Source organism: Oncorhynchus keta, unplaced genomic scaffold, assembly GCF_023373465.1.
Source record: "Oncorhynchus keta strain PuntledgeMale-10-30-2019 unplaced genomic scaffold, Oket_V2 Un_scaffold_29898_pilon_pilon, whole genome shotgun sequence".
Classification (NCBI taxonomy): Eukaryota; Metazoa; Chordata; class Actinopteri; order Salmoniformes; family Salmonidae; genus Oncorhynchus; species Oncorhynchus keta.
Window position 1 is genome coordinate 185759 of NW_026290909.1, and position 15068 is coordinate 200826.

A 15068-nucleotide genomic window follows, 5' to 3' on the forward strand; every position below is an offset into this window, starting at 1 on the left:
AATATAGAGGTTCTAAAAGAGAACTATAATAGATGGAGAATACAGAGGTTCTAATAGAGAACTATAATAGATGGAGAATATAGAGGATCTAATAGAGAACTATAATAGATGGAGAATACAGAGGATCTAATAGAGAACTCTACTAGATGGAGAATACAGAGGATCTAATAGAGAACTATAATAGATGGAGAATACAGAGGATCTAATAGAGAACTATAATAGATGGAGAATACAGAGGATCTAATAGAGAACTATAATAGATGGAGAATACAGAGGATCTAATAGAGAACTATAATAGATGGAGAATACAGAGGATCTAATAGAGAACTATAATAGATGGAGAATACAGAGGATCTAATAGAGAACTATAATAGATGGAGAATACAGAGGATCTAATAGAGAACTCTAATAGATGGAGAATACAGAGGATCTAATAGAGAACTATAATAGATGGAGAATACAGAGGATCTAATAGAGAACTCTACTAGATGGAGAATATAGAGGATCTAATAGAGAACTATAATAGATGGAGAATACAGAGGATCTAATAGAGAACTATAATAGATGGAGAATATAGAGGTTCTAATAGAGAACTATAATAGATGGAGAATACAGAGGATCTAATAGAGAACTCTACTAGATGGAGAATACAGAGGTTCTAATAGAGAACTCTACTAGATGGAGAATACAGAGGATCTAATAGAGAACTATAATAGATGGAGAATATAGAGGATCTAATAGAGAACTATAATAGATGGAGAATACAGAGGATCTAATAGAGAACTCTACTAGATGGAGAATACAGAGGATCTAATAGAGAACTATAATAGATGGAGAATACAGAGGATCTAATAGAGAACTCTACTAGATGGAGAATACAGAGGATCTAATAGAGAACTATAATAGATGGAGAATACAGAGGATCTAATAGAGAACTATAATAGATGGAGAATACAGAGGATCTAATAGAGAACTATAATAGATGGAGAATACAGAGGATCTAATAGAGAACTATAATAGATGGAGAATACAGAGGATCTAATAGAGAACTATAATAGATGGAGAATACAGAGGATCTAATAGAGAACTATAATAGATGGAGAATACAGAGGATCTAATAGAGAACTATAATAGATGGAGAATACAGAGGATCTAATAGAGAACTATAATAGATGGAGAATACAGAGGATCTAATAGAGAACTCTACTAGATGGAGAATACAGAGGATCTAATAGAGAACTATAATAGATGGAGAATACAGAGGATCTAATAGAGAACTATAATAGATGGAGAATACAGAGGATCTAATAGAGAACTATAATAGATGGAGAATACAGAGGATCTAATAGAGAACTCTACTAGATGGAGAATACAGAGGATCTAATAGAGAACTATAATAGATGGAGAATACAGAGGATCTAATAGAGAACTATAATAGATGGAGAATACAGAGGATCTAATAGAGAACTATAATAGATGGAGAATACAGAGGATCTAATAGAGAACTATAATAGATGGAGAATACAGAGGATCTAATAGAGAACTATAATAGATGGAGAATACAGAGGATCTAATAGAGAACTATAATAGATGGAGAATACAGAGGATCTAATAGAGAACTCTACTAGATGGAGAATATAGAGGATCTAATAGAGAACTATAATAGATGGAGAATACAGAGGATCTAATAGAGAACTATAATAGATGGAGAATACAGAGGATCTAATAGAGAACTCTACTAGATGGAGAATACAGAGGATCTAATAGAGAACTATAATAGATGGAGAATACAGAGGATCTAATAGAGAACTCTACTAGATGGAGAATACAGAGGTTCTAATAGAGAACTCTACTAGATGGAGAATACAGAGGATCTAATAGAGAACTATAATAGATGGAGAATATAGAGGATCTAATAGAGAACTATAATAGATGGAGAATACAGAGGATCTAATAGAGAACTCTACTAGATGGAGAATACAGAGGATCTAATAGAGAACTATAATAGATGGAGAATACAGAGGATCTAATAGAGAACTATAATAGATGGAGAATACAGAGGATCTAATAGAGAACTATAATAGATGGAGAATATAGAGGTTCTAAAAGAGAACTATAATAGATGGAGAATACAGAGGTTCTAATAGAGAACTATAATAGATGGAGAATATAGAGGATCTAATAGAGAACTATAATAGATGGAGAATACAGAGGATCTAATAGAGAACTATAATAGATGGAGAATACAGAGGATCTAATAGAGAACTATAATAGATGGAGAATATAGAGGATCTAATAGAGAACTATAATAGATGGAGAATACAGAGGATCTAATAGAGAACTATAATAGATGGAGAATACAGAGGATCTAATAGAGAACTATAATAGATGGAGAATACAGAGGATCTAATAGAGAACTATAATAGATGGAGAATACAGAGGATCTAATAGAGAACTATAATAGATGGAGAATACAGAGGATCTAATAGAGAACTATAATAGATGGAGAATACAGAGGATCTAATAGAGAACTCTACTAGATGGAGAATACAGAGGATCTAATAGAGAACTATAATAGATGGAGAATACAGAGGATCTAATAGAGAACTATAATAGATGGAGAATACAGAGGATCTAATAGAGAACTATAATAGATGGAGAATACAGAGGATCTAATAGAGAACTATAATAGATGGAGAATACAGAGGATCTAATAGAGAACTATAATAGATGGAGAATACAGAGGATCTAATAGAGAACTATAATAGATGGAGAATATAGAGGATCTAATAGAGAACTATAATAGATGGAGAATACAGAGGATCTAATAGAGAACTATAATAGATGGAGAATACAGAGGATCTAATAGAGAACTCTACTAGATGGAGAATACAGAGGATCTAATAGAGAACTATAATAGATGGAGAATACAGAGGATCTAATAGAGAACTCTAATAGATGGAGAATACAGAGGATCTAATAGAGAACTATAATAGATGGAGAATACAGAGGATCTAATAGAGAACTATAATAGATGGAGAATACAGAGGATCTAATAGAGAACTATAATAGATGGAGAATACAGAGGATCTAATAGAGAACTCTACTAGATGGAGAATACAGAGGATCTAATAGAGAACTATAATAGATGGAGAATATAGAGGATCTAATAGAGAACTATAATAGATGGAGAATATAGAGGATCTAATAGAGAACTATAATAGATGGAGAATACAGAGGATCTAATAGAGAACTATAATAGATGGAGAATACAGAGGATCTAATAGAGAACTATAATAGATGGAGAATACAGAGGATCTAATAGAGAACTATAATAGATGGAGAATATAGAGGATCTAATAGAGAACTATAATAGATGGAGAATACAGAGGATCTAATAGAGAACTATAATAGATGGAGAATACAGAGGATCTAATAGAGAACTATAATAGATGGAGAATACAGAGGATCTAATAGAGAACTATAATAGATGGAGAATACAGAGGATCTAATAGAGAACTATAATAGATGGAGAATACAGAGGATCTAATAGAGAACTCTACTAGATGGAGAATATAGAGGTTCTAACAGAGAACTCTACTAGATGGAGAATATAGAGGTTCTAACAGAGAACTCTACCTGATGGAGAATATAGATGTTCTAACAGAGAACTCTACTAGATGGAGAATATAGAGGTTCTAATAGAGAACTCTACTAGATGGAGAATATAGAGGTTCTAATAGAGAACTCTACTAGATGGAGAATATAGAGGTTCTAACAGAGAACTCTACCTGATGGAGAATATAGATGTTCTAACAGAGAACTCTACTAGATGGAGAATACAGAGGATCTAATAGAGAACTCTACTAGATGGAGAATATAGAGGTTCTAACAGAGAACTCTACCTGATGGAGAATATAGATGTTCTAACAGAGAACTCTACTAGATGGAGAATACAGAGGATCTAATAGAGAACTCTACTAGATGGAGAATACAGAGGATCTAATAGAGAACTCTACTAGATGGAGAATATAGAAGTTCTAACATAGAACTCTACTAGATGGAGAATATAGAGGTTCTAACAGAGAACTCTACCTGATGGAGAATATAGATGTTCTAACAGAGAACTCTACTAGATGGAGAATACAGAGGATCTAATAGAGAACTCTACTAGATGGAGAATATAGAGGTTCTAACATAGAACTCTACTAGATGGAGAATATAGAGGTTCTAATAGAGAACTATAATAGATGGAGAATACAGAGGATCTAATAGAGAACTCTACTAGATGGAGAATATAGAGGTTCTAACAGAGAACTCTACTAGATGGAGAATATAGAGGTTCTAATAGAGAACTATAATAGATGGAGAATACAGAGGATCTAATAGAGAACTATAATAGATGGAGAATACAGAGGATCTAATAGAGAACTCTACTAGATGGAGAATATAGAGGTTCTAACAGAGAACTCTACTAGATGGAGAATATAGAGGTTCTAACAGAGAACTCTACCTGATGGAGAATATAGATGTTCTAACAGAGAACTCTACTAGATGGAGAATATAGAGGTTCTAACATAGAACTCTACTAGATGGAGAATATAGAGGTTCTAACAGAGAACTCTACCTGATGGAGAATATAGATGTTCTAACAGAGAACTCTACTAGATGGAGAATACAGAGGATCTAATAGAGAACTCTACTAGATGGAGAATATAGAGGTTCTAACATAGAACTCTACTAGATGGAGAATATAGAGGTTCTAACAGAGAACTCTACCTGATGGAGAATATAGATGTTCTAACAGAGAACTCTACTAGATGGAGAATATAGAGGTTCTAATAGAGAACTCTACTAGATGGAGAATATAGAGGTTCTAATAGAGAACTCTACTAGATGGAGAATATAGAGGTTCTAAAAGAGAACTCTAATAGATGGAGAATATAGAGGTTCTAACAGAGAACTCTACTTCGATGGAGAATATAGAGGTTCTAATAGAGAACTCTACTAGATGGAGAATATAGAGGTTCTAATAGAGAACTCTACTAGATGGAGAATATAGAGGTTCTAAAAGAGAACTCTAATAGATGGAGAATATAGAGGTTCTAACAGAGAACTCTACTTCGATGGAGAATATAGAGGTTCTAATAGAGAACTCTAATAGATGGAGAATATAGAGGTTCTAACATAGAACTCTACTAGATGGAGAATATAGAGGTTCTAACAGAGAACTCTACCTGATGGAGAATATAGATGTTCTAACAGAGAACTCTACTAGATGGAGAATATAGAGGTTCTAATAGAGAACTCTACTAGATGGAGAATATAGAGGTTCTAATAGAGAACTCTACGAGATGGAGAATATAGAGGTTCTAAAAGAGAACTCTACTAGATGGAGAATATAGAGGTTCTAATAGAGAACTCTACACGATGAAGAATATAGAGGTTCTAATTGAGAACTCTACCTGATGGAGAATATAGAGGTTCTAATAGAGAACTCTACTAGATGGAGAATATAGAGGTTCTAATAGAGAACTCTAATAGATGGAGAATATATAGTTTCTAATAGAGAACTCTAATAGATGGAGAATATAGAGATTCTAATAGAGAACTTTAATAGATGGAGAATTTAGAGTTTGTAATATATAATATCAGCGATTTATAAATAATGACATAGTTATTATAATTTGTTGTATTAAATAGATTTATACTGTAAAGCTATAATTATCATTACTGTTATCCTTACTATCAACACCTTTGACAATGGAGACCAATCTTCAACTCTTTCTGTATGTTATTTATTTCAACTAATTTCTGTAAAGTAAAATGTATACATTGAATACAGACTTTTTTGTAGGTGGCTTGCAAATATCAAAGGACAATATTACCACATTTAACTTGCTATTAATACAGTAATATTAAACTAAACTATTATTATCTGACAATCTATGTATATATTTGCCATGATTTACAAAGTATATATTAAAGCGCAACCAGATCCTTACTGCGCCTATATGACCTTGTAATGACATTTTACCATGTCATATCTTGGATATAAATACACTTAATTAACAAAATAATGTCATTGTGCATTTTCCACTGTAGGCTATTCCTAACACCTGCAGAGAGAGTAGTTTACTAAACATGAAATCACTCACCTGATGTAGGAGGAAAATGACCAGGAGTGATCTTGGTGTTCTCATGTTTGATAAGTTTATTTAGGAGGAATGAAGATTAAATCCACTTTGGAACTGGAACGTTTTGGGACAAGAGGACGCACGTGCAGATGTCATTGCGGTGATCAGCTGTGGACAGAATAAAAACACCATAAACATATTTTATAGATACTGTAGCCTACTAATATTAATATTTATGTACACACGACACGTATCAAATGTATCACCCTGTTACTGTCCGTCATAGAAAGAATAGCAGTCAAGCCCAAACCTTCCACTAAAGTCGTTATTTCGTTCCTTAAAAATGCGTTTAGAGTAGGCTACATAACCTCACAAAACTATGGATGAATAAACTACATGCATTACTAATCACATTCAAATCCACCTGAACTTTTTCCCACAAACGCAATACCTTCGTTATTTCGGGATAGACCATGAATCCATTCAATTCAGCAGAGCAGTCCGCCCAGGTTCCAGACCGCTGACGACGTAGCAACTGGTTTCACTGTTCCGAAGCAGAAACCTATTTTTTATTGGGGAAAAACCTGCCAGTTCTACCAGAGAATTGTGTTCAAATTATTTTCCAGTGACTGCATTCGGTGTCTTGATTGAGACAATACTTAATCTTCCGGTGAGTCCAGCCTTAAAGCCTATTTCCCATCTGTCTGCTCATTTTTTCTTTTCTTATTTACTTTTTCCCGAGCAGCAATTTCATAAAGCGATTACACACATTGTCTTGGTTAAATTATGTTTTGCAACAGAGCATGCACTATGTTGTGTCAGCGAAGGCTGTAGAGTAGAGTCTACTGTGTGCAGTGCGGAGTATCCTCTCAGTAGTTGAGAGTTTGTCTCAATGCGCATTAACCACCCCACGTTCAGAGATTCCGCTCCTCTGTCTGGGCACATAGAGATACTTTCCTTTAAAGTCTACCTAGGGGAGCAGGGTGCTGGTGAGGAGCTGGGTTGGGGTTAGAGTGTCGACCTAGGAAGAACAGGGGGGTTAGGGTTAGGGTTAGGAGCTGGGTTAGGGTTAGAGGGTCTACCTAGGAGGAACGGGGGGAGCTGGGTTAGGGTTAGGGTTAGGAGCTGGGTTAGGGTTAGAGGGTCTACCTAGGAGGAACAGGGGAGGTGAGGAGCTGGGTTAGGGTTTAGAGGGTCTACCTAGGAGGAAGGGGGGGGTGAGAAGCTGGGTTAGGGTTAGAGGGTCTACCTAGGAGGAACGGGGGAGGTGAGGAGCTGGGTTAGGGTTAGAGGGTCTACCTAGGAGGAACAGGTGGGGGGCTGGGTTAGGGTTAGGGTTAGGAGCTGGGTTAGGGTTAGAGGGTCTACCTAGGAGGAACGGGGGGGGGAGCTGTGTTAGGGTTAGAGGGTCTACCTAGGAGGAACGGGGGGGGAGCTGGGTTAGGGTTAGAGGGACTACCTAGGAGGAACGGGGGGGGCTGGGTTAGGGTTAGGGTGAGGAGCTGGGTTAGGGTTAGAGGGTCTACCTAGGAGGGGGGGAGCTGTGTTAGGGTTAGAGGGTCTACCTAGGAGGAACAGGGGGGGTGAGGAGCTGGGTTAGGGTTAGAGGGTCTACCTAGGAGGAGGGGGGGGGGTGAGAAGCTGGGTTAGGGTTAGAGGGTCTACCTAGGAGGAACAGGGGGTGAGTCTACCTGGAACAGGGAGGGAGGAGCTGGGTTAGGGTTTAGAGGGTCTACCTAGGAGGAACAGGGGGGGTGAGGAGCTGGGTTAGGGTTAGAGGGTCTACCTAGGAGGAACAGGGGGGCTGGGTTAGGGTTAGGAGCTGGGTTAGGGTTAGAGGGTCTACCTAGGAGGAACAGGGGGGGGGGGCTGGGTTAGAGGGTTAGGGTTAGGAGCTGGGTTAGGGTTAGAGGGTCTACCCTGGGAGGAACTAGGAGGGGGGGTGAGGAGCTGGGTTATGGTTTAGAGGGTCTACCTAGGAGGAGGGTCTACCTAGGAGGAACAGGGGGGGAGGGGGGAGGTGAGGAGCTGGGTTAGGGTTAGAGAGGGTCTACCTAGGAGGAAGGGGGGGTGAGAAGCTGGGTTAGGGTCAGAGGGTCTACCTAGGAGGAAGGGGGGTGAGAAGCTGGGTTAGGGTTAGAGGGTCTACCTAGGAGGAAGGGGGGTGAGGAGCTGGGTTAGGGTTAGAGGGTCTACCTAGGAGGAAGGGGGTGAGAAGCTGGGTTAGGGTTAGAGGGTCTACCTAGGAGGAACGGGGGGAGCTGGGTTAGGGTTAGAGGGTCTACCTAGGAGGAACGGGGGGGAGCTGGGTTAGGGTTAGGGTTAGGAGCTGGGTTAGGGTTAGAGGGTCTACCTAGGAGGAACAGGGGGGGTGAGGAGCTGGGTTAGGGTTAGAGGGTCTACCTAGGAGGAACAGGGGGTAGGAGGAGCTGGGTTAGGGTTAGGGTTAGGGTTAGGAGCTGGGTTAGCTGGGTTTAGAGGGTCTACCTAGGAGGAGGGGGGGCTGGGTTAGCTGGGTTTAGAGGGTCTACCTAGGAGGAACAGGGGGTGAGGAGCTGGGTTAGGGTTAGAGGGTCTACCTAGGAGGAACAGGGGGGGTGAGGAGCTGGGTTAGGGTTTAGAGGGTCTACCTAGGAGGAACTGGGTTAGGGTTTAGAGGGGGGGGAGCTGGGTTAGGGTTAGGGTTAGGGTTAGGAGCTGGGTTAGGGTTAGAGGGTCTACCTAGGAGGAACAGCATGTCAACTTATTAACCCATGACATGCTTTTTTTCTTCTCACTGACTTTCAGTTGCTGCATGTCTGGCTCTTGGGTTGTGTTTTCAAGTGATGTGTTTTCATGTGAAGTGTTCTATCTAACTAAAGACGTGTTACTGTTAAGAAGGTCATATGTTAACAGAAAGATTTATAATATGTCCGTTTTCATGAGCTGTAACTGCTATTAAGTAGTTAGGATAATATTCTCACATAGACCACTTCTCTGGGTTTATTCTGAAATAGTTTTCATATTGATTTGAATTAAATGTCATCATTAAATGTATGGTTTCAACATTGTTACAGGTAGCCTGCCAGCCCACTCACTCCCTGCCTTAGACCATTACAGTGTAGGTCCATGCAATTTTTTACACAGCAGAGTTGTTGGACTTGGACCGTGGTCAGGCAGTGTATGTTTTACATATTGTCAGACACAATGACTGTTTTATTTAAACCATTGAGATATAGCTCTGAATAAACTGCATCATCAAACTAGATATGAGTGTGTCTTCAGCACCACCATGAGGTTGAATAAAACACTTTCTCATATCTTATTATATACTACCCCACCACTAGAGGGCGTAGAAAGCTCTCATACTGTCTGGTGTTGGGGATGAGTGATGAAGGGAGAGGCGAGGAGGAATTTAATTACCATCATGACTGGAAAAAGAAGGAAAGTGATAGAAAATTACAGATTTCCTGTGAATATGTCTGGATGGTGTCTGGGACCTGGGTTGTTGAATATGTCTGGATGGTGTCTGGGACCTGGGTTGTTGAATATGTCTGGATGGTGTCTGGGACCTGGGTTGTTGAATATGTCTGGATGGTGTCTGGGACCTGGGTTGTTGAATATGTCTGGATGGTGTCTGGGACCTGGGTTGTTGAATATGTCTGGATGGTGTCTGGGACCTGGGTTGTTGAATATGTCTGGATGGTGTCTGGGACCGGGGTTGTTGAATATGTCTGGATGGTGTCTGGGACCTGGGTTGTTGAATATGTCTGGATGGTGTCTGGGACCGGGGTTGTTGAATATGTCTGGATGGTGCGGTTGTTGAATATGTCTGGATGTTGTGGATGTTGTCTGGGACCTGGGTTGTTGAATATGTCTGGATGTTGTCTGGGACCTGGGTTGTTGAATATGTCTGGATGGTGTCTGGGACCTGGGTTGTTGAATATGTCTCTGGATGGTGTCTGGGACCTGGGTTGTTGAATATGTCTGGATGGTGTCTGGGATGTTGTGTCTGGGACCTGGGTTGTTGAATATGTCTGGATGGTGTCTGGGACCTGGGTTGTTGAATATGTCTGGATGGTGTCTGGGATGTCTGGATGGTGTCTGGGACCTGGGTTGTTGAATATGTCTGGATGGTGTCTGGGACCTGGGTTGTTGAATATGTCTGGATGTTGTCTGGGACCGGGGTTGTTGAATATGTCTGGATGGTGTCGGTCGGTTCCATCCCCCAGCACCGCCGCTCCAGTGCCCATGGAGCTGGGAGGTGCTGTGCGTAGGGAGACTGGAGGAGGTCCCGGCTCGTGTACCATCTGTGGTCGCAGAGGTCACACTGCCGGTCGGTGTCGGGTTGGTTCCATCCCCACCGCTCCAATGCCCATGGCGATATGCTGCGCTCAGGGAGACCAGAGGAGGTTCCGTCTCGTGCACCATCTGTGGTCGCAGAGGTCACACTGCCGGTCGGTGGCGGGTTGGTTCCTCTGGGGGTCGAGGCAGCAGCCAGGACATTCAGGCGTCATCCCAGGTGAGCCGGCACCCTTCTCACCCAGAACCCTCTGTTGCTCACATGTTTTTGTATGTTACTTTTCCTGAGTTTTCCCCGCATTCCCAGCATAAGGAGCTCGTCGATTAGGGCACAGCTGGGAATTTTATAGACAGATTAGTTTAGGGATCCCGATTGTTCCTGTAGCTGTGCCTTTCCCCGTAAACGCCTTCTTGGCATGGTGACGCACGGGGTCACAAGGAGAGAATCAGTCTCTTCCTCATTCAATCTCCTGCGTTTCCCGTGGTGCTAGGCCTACCCTGGTTAGCTTGTCATGACCCCAACGTTTCTTGGCAACGGAGGGCTCTCACGGGTTGGTCGCGAGAGTGCTCTGGGAGGTGTTTAAGTGTTTCCGATTTGGCTCTCTCCTTCTCCAGAAAGAAGGTGACTCAATTACCACCCCATCGACGGGGTGATTGTGCGATAAATATCCCGGTAGATGCTGCACTTCCCAGGAGTCACGTGTATCCCCTCTCACAGGCGGAGACAGCGTCTATGGAAACATATGCCTCCGAATCCCTGCGTCAGGGGTACATTCGGTCCTCCACTTCACCCGCCTCCTCTAGTTTATTTTTTTGTGAAGAAGAAGGAGGGAAGTCTATGCCCGTGTATTGACTACCGAGGCCTAAATCAGATCACGGTGAAGTACAGTTACCCGCTACCTCTTATCGCCACGGCGATTGAGTCAATACACGGGGCGCGCTTCTTCACCAAACTTGATCTCAGGAGTGCTTACAACCTGGTGCATATCCGGGAGGGAGACAGTACCGTCAGTACCGTCTCAGGGCATTATGAGTACCTTGTCATTCCGTACGGGTTGATGAATGCTCCATCAGTCTTCCAATCTTTTGTAGATGAGATTTTCAGAGACCTGCACGGCAGGGTGTAGTGGTGTATATTAATGACATTCTGATATACTCCGCTACACGCACCGAGCATGTGTCCCTGGTGCGTAGGGTGCTTGGTCAACTGTTGGAGCATGACCTGTACATCAAGGTGGACGCATCCGAGGCTGGGATAGGAGCTGTTCTCACTCAGCGCTCGGGCACGCCACCGAAGCTCTGCCCCTGTGCCTTCTACTCGAATAAGCTCAGCCCAGCGGAGCAAAACTATGCCTTGGGGGACCGGGAGCTTTGGCTGTCGTCAAGGCTCTGAAGGCGTGGAGACATTGGCTTGAGGGGGCTAAACACCCTTTTCTCATCTGGACTGACCACTGCAATCTGGAGTACATCCGGGCAGGGAGGAGACTGAACCCTCGCCAGGCAAGGGGGGCCATGTTTTTCACCCGTTTTGTTTTCTCCCTTTCCTACAGACCAGGTTCCCAAAACGTGAAGGCAGACGCACTGCCCGACTGTATGACACAGAGGAGCGGCCCATGGATCCCACTCCCATACTCCCGGCCTCCTGCCTGGTGGCGCTGGTAGTGTTGGATCTGGACATGGACATTGAGCAGGCGTTACGTGCCTTTGCCAAGGACGTGAGGGTTTATGTTTCCTTCTGCTCGGTGTACGCTCAGTGTAAGGCTCCTAGGCACCTACCCAGAGGGAAGCTACACCCCTTACCCGTTCCACAGCGACCTTGGTCGCACCTGTCGGTGGATTTTCTTACCGATCTCCCCCTCAGAGGGAAACACCACGACACTACAGACTGCGGAGGCCTTGTTTACGCACGTCTTCCGGCACCGTGGGATGCCTGAGGATATAGTGTCTGATCGAGGTCCCCAGTTCACTTCGAGGGTCTGGAAGGCGTTCATGGAACATCTAGGGGTCTCGGTCAGCCTTACCTCTGGGTTTCAGCCCAAGAGTAATTGGCAGGTGGAGAGAGTGAACCAGGATGTGGGCATGTTTCTGCGGTCTTATTGCCAGGACCGGCCGGGGGAGTGGGCGGCGTTCATGCCCTGGGCCGAGATGGCTCAGAACTCGCTCCACCACTCCTCCACTAACCTCTCCCCCTTCCAGTGCATACTGGGATACCAGCCGGTTCTAGTACCTTGGCATCAGAGTCAGATCGAGGCTCCTGCGCCAGAAAGCCAGCGCGGACCATCACCGCAGTGAGGCCCCGGTGTTCGCATCGGGGGACCGGGTCTGTCTCTCGACCCGGAACCTGCCCCTGCGCCTGCCCTACCGGAAGCTGGGCACGCGGTTTGTGGGGCCTTTTAAAGTCTTGAGGAGAGTGAATGAGGTTTGTTATATGTTACAGCTTCCCTCTGATTACCGTATTAACTTCACTAGGGTAGGGGGCAGCATTCTGAATTTTGGATGAAAAGTGTGCCCAAATTAAACTGCCTGCTACTCAGGCCTATAAGATAGGGTATGCATATAATTAGTTGATTTAGTTAGAAAACACTAAAACTGTTAAAATTATGTCTGTGAGTATAACAGAACTGATATGGCAGGCGAACACCCGAGGAAAATCCAACCAGGAAGTACTATTATTTTTGAAAGGCTGTTTTTCCAGTGAAGCCTATCCACCATACAAAGACTTAAGACCTAGTTCACGATCTCTATGCCTTCCTCAACATGTGACCAGTCTTTAGGCATTGTTTCAGGCTTTTACTCTGAAAAATGAGGGAGATACACCACTTTCAATGAGAGGACAGTGGAAATTTCCATCCATGAACCAAGCACGTGATCGGGAGCGCGCATTTCTTGTTTACCTTTTCCATTGATGAAGCTTTTGTCCGGTTGAAATATTATTGATTATTCATGACAAAAACAACCTGAGGATTGATTAACATTGTTCAACATGTTTCTACTATCTTTTATTGTACTTTTTTTACTTTTTGAGAGCGCGCATTGTGCCTTTGTATTCCTGAACAAAACGCACCAACCAACAAAACGGAGGTATTTGGACATAAAGATGAACTTTATCGAACAAAACAAACATTTGTTGTCTAAAATGGAGACCTGGGACTGCCACCAGATGAATATCATCAAAGGTAAGTGATAAATTGTAATGCTATTTCTGACTTTTGTGATATTCTCCTTGGTTGGAAAAGGACTGTATGGGTTTCTGTGGCTAGGAGCTGACCTAACATAATCACAAAGTGTGCTTTCGCTGTAAAGCCTTTTTGAAATCTGACACAGCGGTTGCATTAAGGAGAAGTTTATCTGTATTCGTATGTTTAACACTTGTATCTTTTATCAATGTTTATGATGAGTATTTCTGTTATTTGATGTGGCTCTCTGCACTGTATGTTTGTTTGAGACAATGCATTTCTGAACACAACACACCAATTTCAAATTAAGTTTTTGGACATAAAGATTAACTTTATTGAACAAAACACACATTTATTATGTAACATGAAGTCCTGTGAGTGCCATCTGATGAAGATCATCAAAGGTTAGTGATTAATTTAATCACTATTTCTGACTTTGTGAGCCCTCTCCTTGGCTGGAAAATGGCTGTATGGTTTTCTGTGACTAGGTGCTGACCTAACATAATCGTTTGGTGTGCTTTCGCCGTAAAGCCTATTTGAAATCGGACACTATGGCTGGATTTACAAGAAGTTTATCTTTAAAATGGTGTAAAATAATTGTATGTTTGAGGAATTTTAATTATGGGATTTCTGTTGTTTTGAATTTGGCGCCCTGCAATTTCACTGGCTGTTGTCGAGGTGGGACGCTAGCGCCGTGGCTCCAGGAGGGGGCCCCGGGGTACTCGCGTTATACTGGATTCGAGGCGTCGGGTGAGGGGCCTTCAGGATTTTGTGGAGTGGGAGGGGTACGGTCTGTAGGAGAGATGCTGGGTTCCGGTGGAGGATGTGTTGGACCCTTCAATGCTGCAGGAGTTCCACCGTCTCCATCCGGATCGCCCTGCACCTCGCCCTCCGGGTCATCCCCGAGGCCGGCGTCGGCGCACGGGGTACTGTCACGACTTCCACCGATGTCGGGTCCTCTACTTGTTCGGGCAGCGCTATGCGGTCTGCGTCGCCGGTCTTCTAGCCATTGTCGATCTACTTTTCATTTTCCATTTGTTTTGTCTTGTTTTTCCACACACCTGGTTTCCATCCCCTCATTTACTTGTTGTGTATTTAACCCTCTGTTCCCCCCCATGTCTTTGTGTGGGATTGTTTATTGTAGTGCTTGTGCACGTTCCCCGTGTGGGTTATTTTTGTGCCCATTTATCTTGTTGTTCTGGATGCCGTTGGTTTTACCTAATACATCAAAATCAAATCAAATCAAATGTATTTATATAGCCCTTCTTAGATCAGCTGATATCTCAAAGTGCTGAAAAATGCTGTTGAAAATCAACCAACTCCAGATTTCCTACTTCCTGGTTGGATTTCTTCTCAGGTTTTTGCCTGCCATATGAGTTCTGTTATACTCACAGACATCATTCAAACAGTTTTAGAAACTTCAGAGTGTTTTTCTATCCAAATATACTAATAATATGCATATATTAGCAACTGG

At 42.6% G+C, this 15068-nt stretch overlaps 1 protein-coding gene across 35 annotated transcripts in view; it reads right to left on the reverse strand.

Annotated features, from left to right (window-relative positions):
* Positions 1-7055, reverse strand: part of LOC118379249 (neurexophilin-2-like) — a 67471-nt gene extending 60416 nt beyond the window's left edge. For all 35 annotated transcript variants that reach the window (XM_052515779.1, XM_052515778.1, XM_052515766.1 and 32 more), the window contains exons 1-2: positions 6589-7055; positions 6159-6305 (exon numbers count right to left, since the gene is read on the reverse strand). In XM_052515779.1, the coding sequence (XP_052371739.1) occupies positions 6159-6203 (45 nt within the window). In that variant the 5' untranslated portion in view covers positions 6204-6305; positions 6589-7055. The remainder of the gene's footprint in view (positions 1-6158; positions 6306-6588) is intronic.
* Between the last annotated feature and the right edge of the window lie 8013 nt (positions 7056-15068).